Below are 14,106 nucleotides of genomic sequence, written 5' to 3'. Positions count from 1 at the left end.
TGTGCTGGCAGCCCAAATATGTCACGACCTCCTCGCCCTCCCCCCAGGATATCTGGGACAAGTTCCCCCTTCCAGGGCACCTGCGGGATGGGGGGGGAATTGTTCTCTTGCTGTTGCTGTTGCTGCTCCACCCCTGTCCCTGCCCTTCCTGCCGCTGTCGGGTGAGCGGAGCGGCCACGATGGGAAAGGGATGAGAGAAGTGAAAAGAGCGGGTGGGACCCCCAAAGGGAGCGTGAGGGATGGTGGGTCACCCCCAAAGGGAGCTGGGGGGAGCCGGGGTTTGGGGGGTGGGTGGGAAAGGGGTGGGAGAGGGGGGCTATGAGGAGGGAGAGGGGGCTAATCATCGTATTTTGGAGTATTTTTCATCTGAATTTCAGCTTTGTGCGGTTTGGGGGGATGAGGATCTTCTTACTATTTCTGAGGGATTTTTTTGCCTGCATCTGGGTGATTTCGGCTTTTCTGGGCTGAATCTTGGTGTTTTGGAGGTTTTTATGGACACAGGATGCCCGCTGAGTTCTAGAGATGGACTTGGGCAGAAGGAACACCCAAGCCAATGCAGTCTGCCCTTGTTTTCCCCCCATCAGGATTTGTCCTTCCCAGAGCTTGGGCAGATGGAGGAGGAGGCTGCGAGGAAGAGGAAGATGCCTTGGGCCCCCCAGGCAGGTGAGGAGGCAGTCAGTGTCCCTTTGGGCGGGTGTTGTGCTGGCTCTGTCAGCCGAGCATGGCCCCGGCTGCAGGACAACCCCGCTGGCGCCGCCGTCCTGCCGGGGCCGGAGTTGGGGGGATGTCCTTGGCCTTCCCTGTGGGCCGGAGGCAAATCCCCTCCCTGTCCTTCTTGCTTCCTGCCCCAGGCCCCGAGCTGAGGACGGAGAGCCCGGAGGACAAATCCCCCCGTGAGACCCTGGTGGGAGAGGCTGTTTTGAAGGGCTCCACGGCGCAGGAAGGCAGCGGGGAGGAAAAGGGCCGGAGATCCCCCCGCAGGAGGGTCTCCAAAGCCATCCCAGGGTGCTCTGAGGAGGAAAGAGCCAGCCTGTGCCAGGAAGGGAGCTGGAGCTTGAGGGGGAGCTCTGAGCTGGCGGTCCCTGAGCATCCTCCCAGCAGGGATAAGCCCTTCAGGTGCTTGGAATGTGGGAAGAGCTTCAACCGTAGCTCCACCCTGCTCCAACACCAGCACATGCACACTGGGGAACGGCCCTACACGTGTGGGGAATGTGGGAAGAGCTTCAGCCGTAGCTCCAATCTCTGCACCCACCGTCGCATCCACACTGGAGAACGGCCCTACAAGTGCTTTAAATGTGGGAAGAGGTTTCAGACCAGCTCAAATCTCCTCCTGCATGAGCAGACACACACGGATGAGAGGCCCTTCCGCTGCATGGACTGCGGGAAGGGATTCAAGCGGAACTCCAACCTCCTCACCCACGGGCGCATCCACACTGGGGAGAAACCCTACAAGTGTGGAGAGTGTGGGAAGAGCTTTAGCCGAAGCTCTCATCTGCTCCGGCACAAGCACAGCCACACTGGAGAACAGCCCGGGAAAGGGGTGGGAGAGGGGGGCTAGGGGGAGGAGGGAGAATGGGAGTGGATGTGCTGTGGGGCTGCCTTGTTGTCCCCATGACTTGATCCTTGTAGAGTGGTGGAGGCTGGAGAGAGGGGAGAGCTCGGGCCCCCTGTGCTGAGCCAGCGGTCGGGGCCGTGCTGTTGGTGCCAAATTGCCCCTGGTCAGGCTGAACCCAGAGCCCACCCACGTGTCAGGGGGCCCGATCCACTTCCTGCTGTCATTGCCCTGGGGCAACCTCTGGTGTTCCCCTGCCTGTGGGGCTGTTTGGTTGCCTTGGGCACAGCTGGCCCTTGTGCAGGGCTGTGCCCTTGGGGGCTCTTGGAGGTGTTTTTTGGGGGTGCTGGGCTGGGTTGGGGGCAGAGCCCCTACAGTGGGCGGGGGGATGCGGGTCCCCCCCACGGTGGGGGTTGGTGTTGCTGGGTCAGGCCCCGCCGGCTCCATTGTCAGCCCGGTGCCAGCGGGGGGGACACAGCGGGTTTGGGGCCCCCCGGGAGTGCCCGGGGTGGGTGTGGAGCCCGGGAGCTGCCGAGTGTGGAGGGCGGAGCGGGGCGATGGTGGAGCTGGGGGACCCCTGGCAACCTGGAGGGGGGAGCACGGAGAGGGAGGAGCCCTAGGACCCCCAGGAGCCTTAAACGGAGGGCACAGAGAAGGGCAAACCTGGACAGTGGAGACCCCTGGGATCCCTGAGAAAACAGAATGGAGAACCTGGAGAGGGGGAATGTCTGGGAATGCGGCACTTAAAGGCAAGAGTCACAGGAGAAGGAACCCTTGGGACCCCAACACTCCCAGAATCCCTAAGTGGGACCCCCAGCGTGACAGACAGGGGAGACCCTCCGAACCCCAGAGGGGAGAGACCAGAGAGAGGGAACTCCTGGGAGATATTTTTTGTCTGAATCTTCATATTTTGGAGTATTGTTTGGCTGAATTTCAGCTTTTGGAAGGTGGTGGACTTCCTGCTATTTCTGAGGGCTTTTTTGCTTGATTCTGGGTGGTTTGGGTTTTTCTGGGCTGAATTTTGGTGTTTTGGAGGTTTTTATGGACACAGGATGCCCGGTGAGCTCTAGAGATGGACTTGGGCAGGAGGAACCCCCAAGCCAACGCGCTCAGCCCTTGTTTTCTCCCCCATCAGGATTTGTCCTTCCCAAAGCTTGGGCGGATGGAGGAGGAGGCTGCGAGGAAGAGGAAGATGCCTTGGGCCCCCCAGGCAGGTGAGGAGGAAGTCAGTGTCCCTTTGGGCGGGTGTTGTGCTGGCTCTGTCAGCCGAGCATGGCCCCGGCTGCAGGACAACCCCGCTGGCGCCGCCGTCCTGCCGGGGCCGGAGTTGGGGGGATGTCCTTGGCCTTCCCTGTGGGCCGGAGGCAAATCCCCTGCCTGTCCTTCTTGCTTCCTGCCCCAGGCCCCGAGCTGAGGACGGAGAGCCCGGAGGACAAATCCCCCCGTGAGACCCTGGTGGGAGAGGCCGTTTTGAAGGGCTCCCCGGCGCAGGAAGGCAGCGGGGAGGAAAAGGGCCGGAGATCCCCCCACAGGAGGGGCTCCAAAGCCATCCCAGGGTGCTCTGAGGAGGAAAGAGCCAGCCTGTGCCGGGAAGGCGGCCGGAGCTTGAGGGGGAGCTCTGACCTGGTGGTCCCTGAGCATCCTCCCAGCATGGAGAAGCCCTTCAAATGCTTGGAATGTGGGAAGAGCTTCAGGCAGAGCACCCACCTCCTCAGCCACCAGCACATCCACACTGGAGAACGGCCCTACACCTGTGGGAAATGTGGGAAGAGCTTCAGTGACAGCTCCAACCTCCGCAGTCACCAGCGCATCCACACTGGAGAACGGCCCTACACATGTGGGGAATGTGGGAAGAGCTTCAGGGAGAGCTCCACCCTCCATGTCCACCAGCGCATTCACACCGGGGAAAGGCCCTACAAGTGCTTGGATTGTGGGAAGAGGTTTCAGACCAGCTCATATCTCCTGAAGCACAAGCAGGCACATACAGGGAAGTGGGCCTTCCACTGCACTGACTGTGGGAAGGGGTTCAACCAGAACTCCAACCTTGTCACCCACCAGCACATCCACACCGGGCAGAGGCCCTACAAGTGTGGGGAGTGTGGGAAGAGCTTTCCCCAGAGCTCTAACTTGACCAGACACCAACGGACCCACCGATAATAGAACCCCGGTGAGTGCCCCGACTGTGGGAAGAGCTTCGGCCGCTGCTTCCACCCCAAATGAACCCCCTGATGGTGAGGCAACCCCTGGAGTCCAGTGACTGTCAGTCCATCCCTTTCGACCAGAAAGGGCCAGTCCCCTTTCCCAGTGGCTGGTTCTTGCAACAGAACCCTTCTTGGGGTGTCAGTCCTGGAAGTTTAGAGCAGAGATCTCCCCACCAGCATTGGTCTGGGGGAGTTCCATCCGTCTCTAATTAGGAATTATTGCTTTTTTGCCAGCTTCAACAATTGGCTTCAACAATTGCTTTAGTGTAGAGCACTGTCCTATCTTATCCTGTACTCCTGCTAGTTTTAGTGTGTCTATTGTGCAATAAATAATTTTGATGAAGATCTTTTGTCTGATCATTTGGAACCCTAAATAAATTCATTTCTATCAATAGATCTGATTTGCCATCATTAAAACCTGGGGGACAGAAGTTTTTCAGTCGCACCTCTCTAATTCCTCTAAATTGATTCTGTTGGCATAATTGAAGGCTGAGATTGGATCCAGCAGCCCCCAGCACCCCACAGGAAGTTGGAAGCTCAAGGCCTGTCCCCCCCCTTTCCTAGCCCCCTTATGCCCATAGACCCCCATGGGACTGTGGGACTTGCCAGACTATACCTCCTTTTCCACCCTTTTCCCTGTTCCTCCCACTTTCCCATTGTCCCCTCAATCTCCAATTTTCCCCCCAAACAGTTTTGGGGTCCCAACCCCCACTTTTTGCCCTCTCTCCTGTGGGCACTGAAGGAGAAAATGAGTCTGCACACACAGAGTTCCATTGCGGGACTTGTCCGCCCATCTTTCCGGCGTCCCCCTTTCATTGGGGTTCCTTTGGAAACAGCATCTGAAGTTTGTCTTTTAGTCCACTGGAATTCCCAGCATGGCCCAAAAGCAGTGCCCTGATCTCACACATTCCCCTCCCCTCATGTGCTGGCTGTGTTCAGCCACCAGAGAAAAACACAGGCTACCATGCAGAGCGTTCCAAGTGGTTTCCACTTTGGCAAACAGCACTCTCTGGATGGAAAACACCAGTCAAGGCCAAAACACTCCTTTTGGATCCTGATTAACTGAATGCAGCTGCTCCTGCCTCAACTTGTTCCCACAGAAATTCTCAGGGTTCCTTTTCTTCCAGGAGGCCCCACATGTCCCAATGGCCCCTGGATTCCATGAGCTTCCCCAGTCTCCAAAGGTTCCTTTTGTTCCACGAGGCCCTGCAGTCCCAAAATGCCCTTTGGATTCCAGGAGATTTCCCACTGTCCCAGGGTCCCTTGTGCTTCAGGAGGAGCTGCAGTGGGACAGTGGCCCTTTGGTTCCGTGAGCTCTGCAGTGTTCCAGGAATCCTTGGGTTCCAGGAGAGCCTGCAGTTTCACAAGGACCACTGGAATGCAGGAGGTTCTGCAGGGTCCCAATGGCCCCTGGATTCTGGGAGGTTCAGAAATATCTCAGGGCTGAGATAAATGGGATTGTTCAGGCTGGAGAAGAGAAAGCTTTGTGCTGACCTGATTGTGGCCTTCCAGTGCCTGAAGGGAGCCAACCAGAAAGATGGAGAGAGACTTTGGACAAGGGCCTGGAGTGACAGGACAAGGGGCAGTGGTTTCACACAGATTGAGGGCAGGGTTGGAGGAAATAGTAGGAAGGAATTCTTGACTCTGAGGGTGCTGAGATGCTCTTGAAGGCCCCTCCCAAGCCAAAGCATTCCATGATTGTGGGACTGGTGGGTGAGGTGGTGGTTGGAGCCGTCTGGGGCACAGGGACCCAAAATGAGGGAGTTTTCCATTGTGGGGGAAGGAAGGAGGGGGCAGCAGAACTGACCCCTTGGACACCTGGCAGGCAGGCTTTGGCTCGAAGCTGGTGCTGGGGAGCTGAGTGAAGCCCCCACAATGCAGGAGGAAATGGTCAGTGACCTACTCTGCCAGTGAGACCCCCCCAAGTGCCTGGGCCCACATGGGATGCAGCCAAGAATCCTGAGGGAGCTGGAGAAAGAGCTGGCCAAGCCACTCTCACTCATTCCCCAGCAGTGCTGCACAACTGCACAAGTCCCAGCTGACTGGCAACAAGCACATGGGATGCCCATCCCCAGGAAGGGCCAAAAGGAGCATCTGGGCAACTCCTGGCCTGTCCCATTGGCCTCAGGACCTGGGAAGTCCATGCAGCAGATCCTCCTCAGTGCCATCCCATGGGACGGGCAGGACAACCAGGGGATCAGGCCCAGCCAGTGTGGGGTTGGGAAAGGCAGGTCCTGCCTGACCAACCTCATCTTCTCTGACAAAGGACCCGCTCAGCAGCTGAGGGAAAGGCTGGGGATGTGTCTCTCTGGAATTCCAGAAAGCCTTTGGCACCATCTCCCCCAGCATCTCCTGCACAAACTGGCTGCTCATGGCTTGCCCGGGGAACTGTTTGCTGGGTGACAAAGTGTCTGATGGCCCAGGGAGTGGTGGGGAATGGAAGGAAATCCAGGTGGGGCTGGTCACTAGTGGGGTTCCCAAGGGCTCAGGGTTGGGGCTGCTCCTGTTTAACATCGTTGGGGATGATCTGGGCCAGGGGATCGAGTGCCCCCTCAGGAAAGTCGTGGACAACACCACGTTGGGTGTGAGTGTGGATGTGCTGGAGGGCAGGAAGGCTCTGCAGAGGGATCTGGACAGGCTGGATCAATAAGGCCAAGTGTCAGGGCCTGCCCTTGGGTCCCAACAACCCCCTGGAACGCTCCAGGCTGGGGGCAGAGGGGCTGGAGAGCTGCTCAGCAGGAAGGGACTTGGGGGTGCTGCTTGACAGTGGCTGGATATGAGGCAGAGTGTGCCCAGGGGGGCAAGAAGGCCAAGGGGTCCATGACCTTTGTGGAGAAGAGTGTGGCCAGCAGGAGCAGAGAACTGATTGCCCCTCTGTGCTGGGCACTGGGGAGGCCCCACCTGGAGTGCTGTGTCCAGTTCTGGCCCCTCAGTGCCAAAAGGTCCTTGAGGGGCTGGAGCGTGTCCAGAGAAGGGAACGGAGCTGGGGAAGGCTCTGGAAAACATGTCTGCTGAGGGACGGCTGAGGGAACTGGGCTTGTTGAGTCTGGCGAGGGGGAGGCTCAGGGGGGACCTCATTGCTCTCTACAGTGACCTGAAAGGAGGTTTTTAGTGGAGTTGGGGTCGGTCTCTTCTGCCAAGGCTATAGTGAAAGATTGTGAGGGAATGGCCTTAAACTTCTTTGGGCAAGGTTCATATTAGATATTAAAGAAACCTTTTTCCACTGAGAGAGTGCTCAGGCATTGGAACAAGTAGCCCGGGGAGGTGGTGGAGTCTCTGGAAGTGTTCAGGTGTGTGGTGGGTTGACTTTGGCTGGACACCAGGTGCCCTCCCAGCTGCTCTATCACTCCCCTTCCCAACAGGACAGGGGAGAGAGTAAGGTGGGAAAAAAAAACAACTGGTGGGTTGAGATAAGGCAGTTTATTTAAAGCAAAAGACAGCAGGGTTTGTTCTCTGCTTCCCATGAGCAGCCATGGTCGGCCACTCCCGAGGAGCAGGGCTTGGGTCCGTGGGACGGTTCCTCAGCAGGCAGCCATCAGACAATGAATGCCCCCCTCCTGCTCCCTGCCTCAGCTTTTAGAGCTGAGCTGACCTCCCATGGTCTGCAATGTCCCTTGGGTCAGTTGGGCTCAGCTGGCCTACTTGGGTCCCCTGCCAGGCTCTTGCCCTCAGCTAAGGAAGGAATGTCCCAGTGTTGGTGCTGTGCTCAGCAGTGGCCAAAACACTGGGGTGTTCTCAACCCCCTTCCAGCTGCCAATGCCAAGCCCAGCCCTGGGAGGGCTGCTGTGGGGAACTGAACTGCAGCTCAGCCAGACCCAACCCAAATATCTATGGCACATATTCTGTAGAATCCATCCTTAGGTGTTGTGTGATAGATCTGTAAGATATTACAAATAAGAAGCAACAATAAGGCAAGTGTCCTCCTTAGGGACACCCCCCCCAAACTCCTGCCTGGGTTTGTTCCCTGGGGGTCTCTACAGCAGCAAGCACAGCCCCACACTGACTGCTCTGGGCTGTGCAGGCATTTGTGGTTCTGCCTGTCTCACACACACCCCCAGCCTTGGGATGGATCTAGATGTCACTGGATGTGATGTCACAGGGGAGATGTGATGACATATTATGGTTGTGACATTGGTAGATGTGATGTCACAGAAAGGATGTGATGTCACAGGGGAACTCTGATGTCACGAGGAGGATGCAATGTCATTTGGGAAATGTGATGTCTCAGGAAGAATGTGATGTCATATGATGGGTGTCAAATCATAGGAGAGCTGTGATGTCACAGGGGAGCATGTCACGTCACAGGGATGATAGGATATCACAAGAGAGATGTGATATCATATGAAGGATGTGACATCATAGGGGAGATGTGATGTCATAGAAAGGTTATGATGTCATAGGGGAACTGTGATGTCACGGGGAGGATGTGATGTCACAGGGGAGGACCTGACATCACAGGCATGATATGATATCACAGTAGAGGTTTGATGTCACAGGGGAGGTGTGATGTCATAGGGGAGATGTGATGTCATATTATAGTTGTGATGTCACAAGGATGGATGTGATGTCAGGAGGAGGTGTGATGTCACAGGGAGGACATGATGTCACAGGAAGGATGTGATGTCATGGGGAGGACGTGCATTCACAGGGATTCTATGATATCACAGAAAAGATGTGATGTCATATGATGGACATGATGCCATATGGGAGATTTGATGTCAAAGAAAAATGTGATGTCATAGGGGAGCTGTGATGTCACAGGGGCAATGTGATGTCACGGGCTGTCACAGGGCCGGTGTGATGTCAGAGGGATGACATGATATCACTGGAGAGATGTGATGTCATATGATGGATGTAACATCATAAAGGAGCCTTGATGTCACAACAAGGATATGATGTCACAGGGGAGGTGTGATGTCACAGGGAGGGTATGATGTCACTGGGCAACTGTGATATCATGGGGAGGTGTGATGTTATAGGGGAGATGTGATGTCACAGGGGAGGATGTTATGTCACAGGGATTATTTGATACCATATGATGGATGTGATGTCATAGGGGAAATGTGATGTCACAGGGTGGATGTGTTATCATAGGGAGCTGTGATGTCACAGGGACGATGTGAGGTCACAGGGGAGCACGTGACATCACAGTGATATGATATCACAGGATATATGTGATATCATGTGATGGATGTGATATCATAGGACAGATGTGATGTCACAGGGAGGTGTGTTGTCACAGGAACGTGTGATGTCAGAAGGGAGGATGTGATGTCACAGGGATAATATGTTATCACATGAGAGATGTGATGTCATATGATGCATGTGACATCACAGGGGAGCTGTGATATCACACGAAAAATGTGATGTCACAGGACCGATATGATGTCATAAGGGAGATGTGGATGTCACAGGACGGATGTGATGTCACAGGGAGGATGTTATGTCACAGGGGAGCTGTGATGTCACAAGGGAGGACATGACATGACAGGGATGATCTGATATCACAAGGGAGATGTGATGTCTTATGATGGATGTGACGCCATAGGGAAGATGTGATGTCTCAGGAAGGACGTAATGTCACAGAGCAGGTGTGATATCATGGGGAGGATGTGATGTCACAGGAAAGATCTGATGTCACAGAGGAGCTGTGATTGTAACCGTTCGCTTGGATACATGTCCGGAATAAAGACAAGTGCCAGAAATACTCAAACACACAAAATATCTTTTATTACAGTGAGAATAATAATAATAGTAATAAACTTAGCAAGAGGAATTAAAAACTAAAAAAGGATACAAACTAACTACCTTATCGGGTGGCATTAAAACAAATACTACGAACATCATTTAATACAGTATTAACTAGTGAAAAGGGATACCAAAAAAGGATCTTAACACATTATTATGGATAACACGATATTGGTTAGTAAAGAGGGAAACTAAAGGAAAAATACCATAAACATAAAAGGGGAATTAAAGGAACACTAAAAGGATATTAAAAAGTTTGTTCTCTCAGAAGCTTCCTATCAATAAACTGTGCTTACCCACACATACAGGCCAGGGCTGCCAGGATCTGCAGCAGCTGGTCGGTGCCCGTGCTTAGCGGGCGTCCCGGCGGAACAACACAGTCTCCATGGCAGGATGAGGATCGCTCACCCCAGCAGTCCTGACACCCCATTTTATCAGCTCTACATTACACCACGTAGGGCCAGTACGCAGTATAAGGTGATGCCTGAGTGGCAGCCAAACCCCGCCTGTTCATCCCCTGATAGCAACAGTCTGTGCATGCCCTGCTGTAGGGCAAGGGGCCAGCGACCCCTGCCCACAGAATCTTCCTCCCATCATCATCTTTCTCACCCCTATGTATGACCTCTACCATTGTGTTTCAAGGGTAGATGTATCTATCTTGCAATATGTAGCAAAACCAAGGAAGAACTCAGCTCTGATAATAGGGGATATCCAGCTGACTTGCCAAAAAGTACAATGGACCTTACAATTCGCTTGTGCCATGAAGTTACATTGTACCATACTCAGCTGGTTTCACATCCTAATATGATTCCTTTCTCACGCCTCTGTGCTCCATTGATCATCTAATCCAAAAGTACCCCCCTTACATGTGCTCTGTCCTCAGCTCCCACGGGGACCACAAGATCATCAATTTGGAGGAGGCTTTTGGCAAAGCACAGCGTGTTTTTCCCAAAACTCTAAAAGAGGTGAAGAACCATGAAGCTGTGCTGGATCGAAGCATAGCAAACCTGCTGGAACAAGCCTCTGCAAAGGAGTTCTTTAGAGTACAAACAATGCTTGAAAAATAAGACCTGGAAATGGACAATACAACACCACCTGAGCAAGTCACTGTAACAAATTAACAACATATGCAGAGTCAGCAATAACATTCAAAGGTTGATTAGGAAAAAACTGAAAAGCAAGGGTTACAGCTCGATGTTCCACAATTTGAGGAGAATTTTCTTGATGAACAATTTGATGCTGTCATCCAAATTTTATTTCCACACTACCGCAGCTTTACCTGTCTTCCTCAAGACTGTAAGACCATCTAGGGGCTCTTCTTTTTTTTTTTTTTTTTTTTTTTTTCCCACTGTGGTTAAAGGGCACTTTGTGAGAAGGTGTTAACAATCCTACACGACCTATGGTACAAGGTTCCCCTGTTATCCCTTTGGGAATTCCTGGTCAGGCCCTGTCTCCACATATGAGAAACAGACCAGAGGGCAATTTTCTTGCAACAAATCCCAACTGCCTATATACTGCCGCATAACTGTACAAAACGACTTTGTCAGGGGTCTGAGGCTGCTATAAGGCTGGCCTCACTGCCATTTAACAGAACTCCTACCAGACAGGTAGGAAAAGGCTGCTCAGGCCATGCAAGCAAGGCACAAAAGGTGGTTTGATTCAAGGCCTTCATTAAGGTGACCCAGACATTGCACTCCTTCTATGGACTAATGAATGATAAGAAATTTGGCCGTGGAACCCAGCTAAAGCAGTTTGCATTTCATATATGTTTGTCAGACACCACTCAAAGTAATGAGAGTGTACAGGTACAGCAATGTGAGCTGGATCTCTGCCAGTACTCTCTATGCATCTTCCTCTAGCCTTAATGGTGATTTGAGCTATGTGCTCAAACAATCCAGGAGCAGGTTTTTGACAAAAGGAACTCTGTGATATGCAAAAATGAAAAATTAGACAATTTGACAATGATCAATGTGTGAAACAAATTTAGAATGTAAAGCTTGCTCTACTTGTTGGATGGTTCAAACTGCTCTGTTAGTCAGTTCTCTCAGTCTGTTCCCTCAGTTCCTGAAAATTGTCAGAATGTTTGAGCAGGTCAAATAGAGGTGCCAGGTGGGTGTTTGGCAATTTCAAGTATGATGCAATCTAATTTAAAGACTTTAATAGCTACTGTATGTCAGTAAGAGTTTTAACATTAATACCCAATTGAATTGGTTGAGGAATGACTGCTTTTTGTGTACGTGAACCCTAAATATTTCCAGGGTACCTCTCACTGCACCGTGTCAGGAGAAACTACTAGGCCAAAGAATTGTAAACTCTTTCTGGTTTCAGTGTCCAACACACCCAGCTGATCCTCAGTGGCTACAGTCGGCAGAAATATCATTTATATAATGACAACAAAAGACAGTCAGAAAATTGCATTAGTACAGAAAATAATGTTGGAATCATAAAGGACTGACAAATTATAGAAAAGCTCTTCATTCCATGGGAGAGGGTTTTCTGTGGATAACGCTCGAAAGGTTCTGCACGAATAATAGATGGAACTGAAAATGCAAATTTTTCTCTATTACTGGGGTCTAACTGGATTGTGAAAAAACAACTTGTCAAATTAATAACAACAATGGGTTATTCAGCAGAAAGCACAGAAGGGGTCAATAAACCAATGCTTACATGGTTACCATGACTGCACCAACTCGTCTGAGACCATACAACAGTCGTCATTTCACAGATTTTTTCTTCAGCACAAAGACGGGGTAATTAAAGGATTCTGAGATGGTTCAATGTAATCAAGCTGCTCTTTAACAAGCTGTTGCAGGGCCAACAGCTGTTCTCTAGGTAGGAGCCATTGCTTAAGTCACACAGGATCTGTATGTTCTAAAAGAAAACTCTGAGCAGTACCTCCTAGTCTCACAACCCCAACCCCTGGCATGACTACAGAAGTTTGTTTGTTTGGACAATTAACAGCAAGCTTTGAGCATCACAAAGAGTACAGGTTAGGGCAGAAATCAGCAGTGACCAAAAGACTTGTGGTGCATCAGTAGAACCAAATTCTTCATTTCGACACTCACGAAACTCTGCTTGGGGAACATAACTCACAAAAAGTATAAGTTGAGCTATTTGTGTCTCTTTTAGAAATTATCAGTGGTGGATAAGGTGTGAAAGCTATAACACAGAATTGCCTTGTATAATTAGCAGCAATGATTGCAACATGAACAAAACGTCTTGCAAGTGTGCTATTAGAACAACCGATTAACAAGGCACTTAACTCATGTTGCCTTTGCATAATCCTAAACATCCACTAGTCAAATTACGCAAGCAATACGTCTAGTATGAAACAAGCAGCAGTCACAAGTAGTGAGGCTATTTTGCTGAGAACACAGCTGCAATGGGCAGGGCACATCTTAAGGATGAAGGACTAGCTGTTTTACAATGAATATTGCCACCAGCTGCTGCATGGGAGGGGTTTTTAAGAGAATATATAAGGACTCTTTAAAACAACATTTCAGCTCTGGCACACTGATCAGCATAACTGGTCTGCTCTGGCCTCCAGCCAGGAGGCCTGAAGACACACTATCCACCATACTGCAGATGCCCCTGAAAAGGCACGCAGGATGGCCTTGACAGTCTGCAAGGGCCCCCCTGCAATGGGCTGAACAAGCAAGGCAGCAACATCAACAACTCCTGATTTAAATCCTGGAAACACAGAAAAGCTCAAACGACCCTCACTACTGCCATAGCAGATGCAAATGCAATTATTTGATGGTCTAAGGACCCCACCCCGGCACAAGCCTGCATCATTGCATCAAGGATAGTACTTTTTGACAGTCTATATTGGCATTATCTCTGGTTAATTGTGTAACTAGCAGCTTCTATAACTGAGTGTCAAAAGCTTGTTTCTCTACAGCATCTTGCAGCTCTTCCACGAATTGTAAGAATGATTCCTGGGCACCTGGACGCATGGTTGTGCACCATGCTCTGGGCTCTGCTAACTCTGCAGCCTGCACTAATGCTTGCTGGCTTATGGTTTTTACTTGCTCCAAAACTAATGGTCTCCTGCGCAGCTCACACAGCTAAGGAACAACACCAGTGGAAAAACTTCACCTGAGATTTAACCTCCACAATCTTCATACAGGGTTGAAATAGAACACCAAATTTCTGTAAGAATCTCTTATTCAACCTCAGTCCTAACACCTTCTTAAAATCTCGACACCGACGGAAAGTATTTTTAAGTTTACACAGTTACACATTCATGTAGCTTTTCTCTTTCACACAGTTTTTTCCAGTCACACTTAGGTGGCCACCTCAGACACTCATCAGTCACACACACATTTCAAGTAGTCATTGGCTGTGCACTTCTTATTACTTTCATAATTCAAAGGAAATTTATGGCATAGCCACCAACAACAATCTGCAAATCCTGCATAACTCTCCATGCAAAAGATGAATACAGCAAGAAAATATAGGATATTATCTTGGAAATCTTCAACCCTTCTCATAGAGCAATGATACTCTGTCATAAAGGCAATAGAACTACTTTTGCAGGGGGCAAGACTACCCCCTTCGTCTCATCGTTCCATGTGCAAATTTTCTACCCGCACCCTGCCCCCG

At 51.2% G+C, this 14,106-nt stretch overlaps 2 protein-coding genes across 2 annotated transcripts; both read left to right on the top strand.

The window, feature by feature from the left end:
- The first annotated feature begins 1,174 nt into the window (after positions 1-1,174).
- Positions 1,175-1,558, top strand: LOC135405031 (zinc finger protein 239-like). Its single transcript, XM_064639750.1, has one exon. It carries the CDS (start codon positions 1,175-1,177, stop codon positions 1,556-1,558), a length of 384 nt encoding a protein of 127 aa, XP_064495820.1.
- Positions 1,559-2,779: 1,221 nt separating this feature from the next.
- Positions 2,780-3,709, top strand: LOC135405030 (gastrula zinc finger protein XlCGF7.1-like). Its single transcript, XM_064639749.1, has one exon. The coding sequence runs from the start codon at positions 2,825-2,827 to the stop codon at positions 3,707-3,709; it is 885 nt and encodes a 294-aa protein (XP_064495819.1). The 5' UTR covers positions 2,780-2,824.
- The last annotated feature ends 10,397 nt before the right edge of the window (positions 3,710-14,106 follow it).

This window comes from Pseudopipra pipra, chromosome W (assembly GCF_036250125.1).
Source record: "Pseudopipra pipra isolate bDixPip1 chromosome W, bDixPip1.hap1, whole genome shotgun sequence".
In the NCBI taxonomy this organism is placed as follows: domain Eukaryota; kingdom Metazoa; phylum Chordata; class Aves; order Passeriformes; family Pipridae; genus Pseudopipra; species Pseudopipra pipra.
Note: the sequence above shows the minus strand (reverse complement) of the source record. Positions and strands in the feature narration are given on the sequence as shown.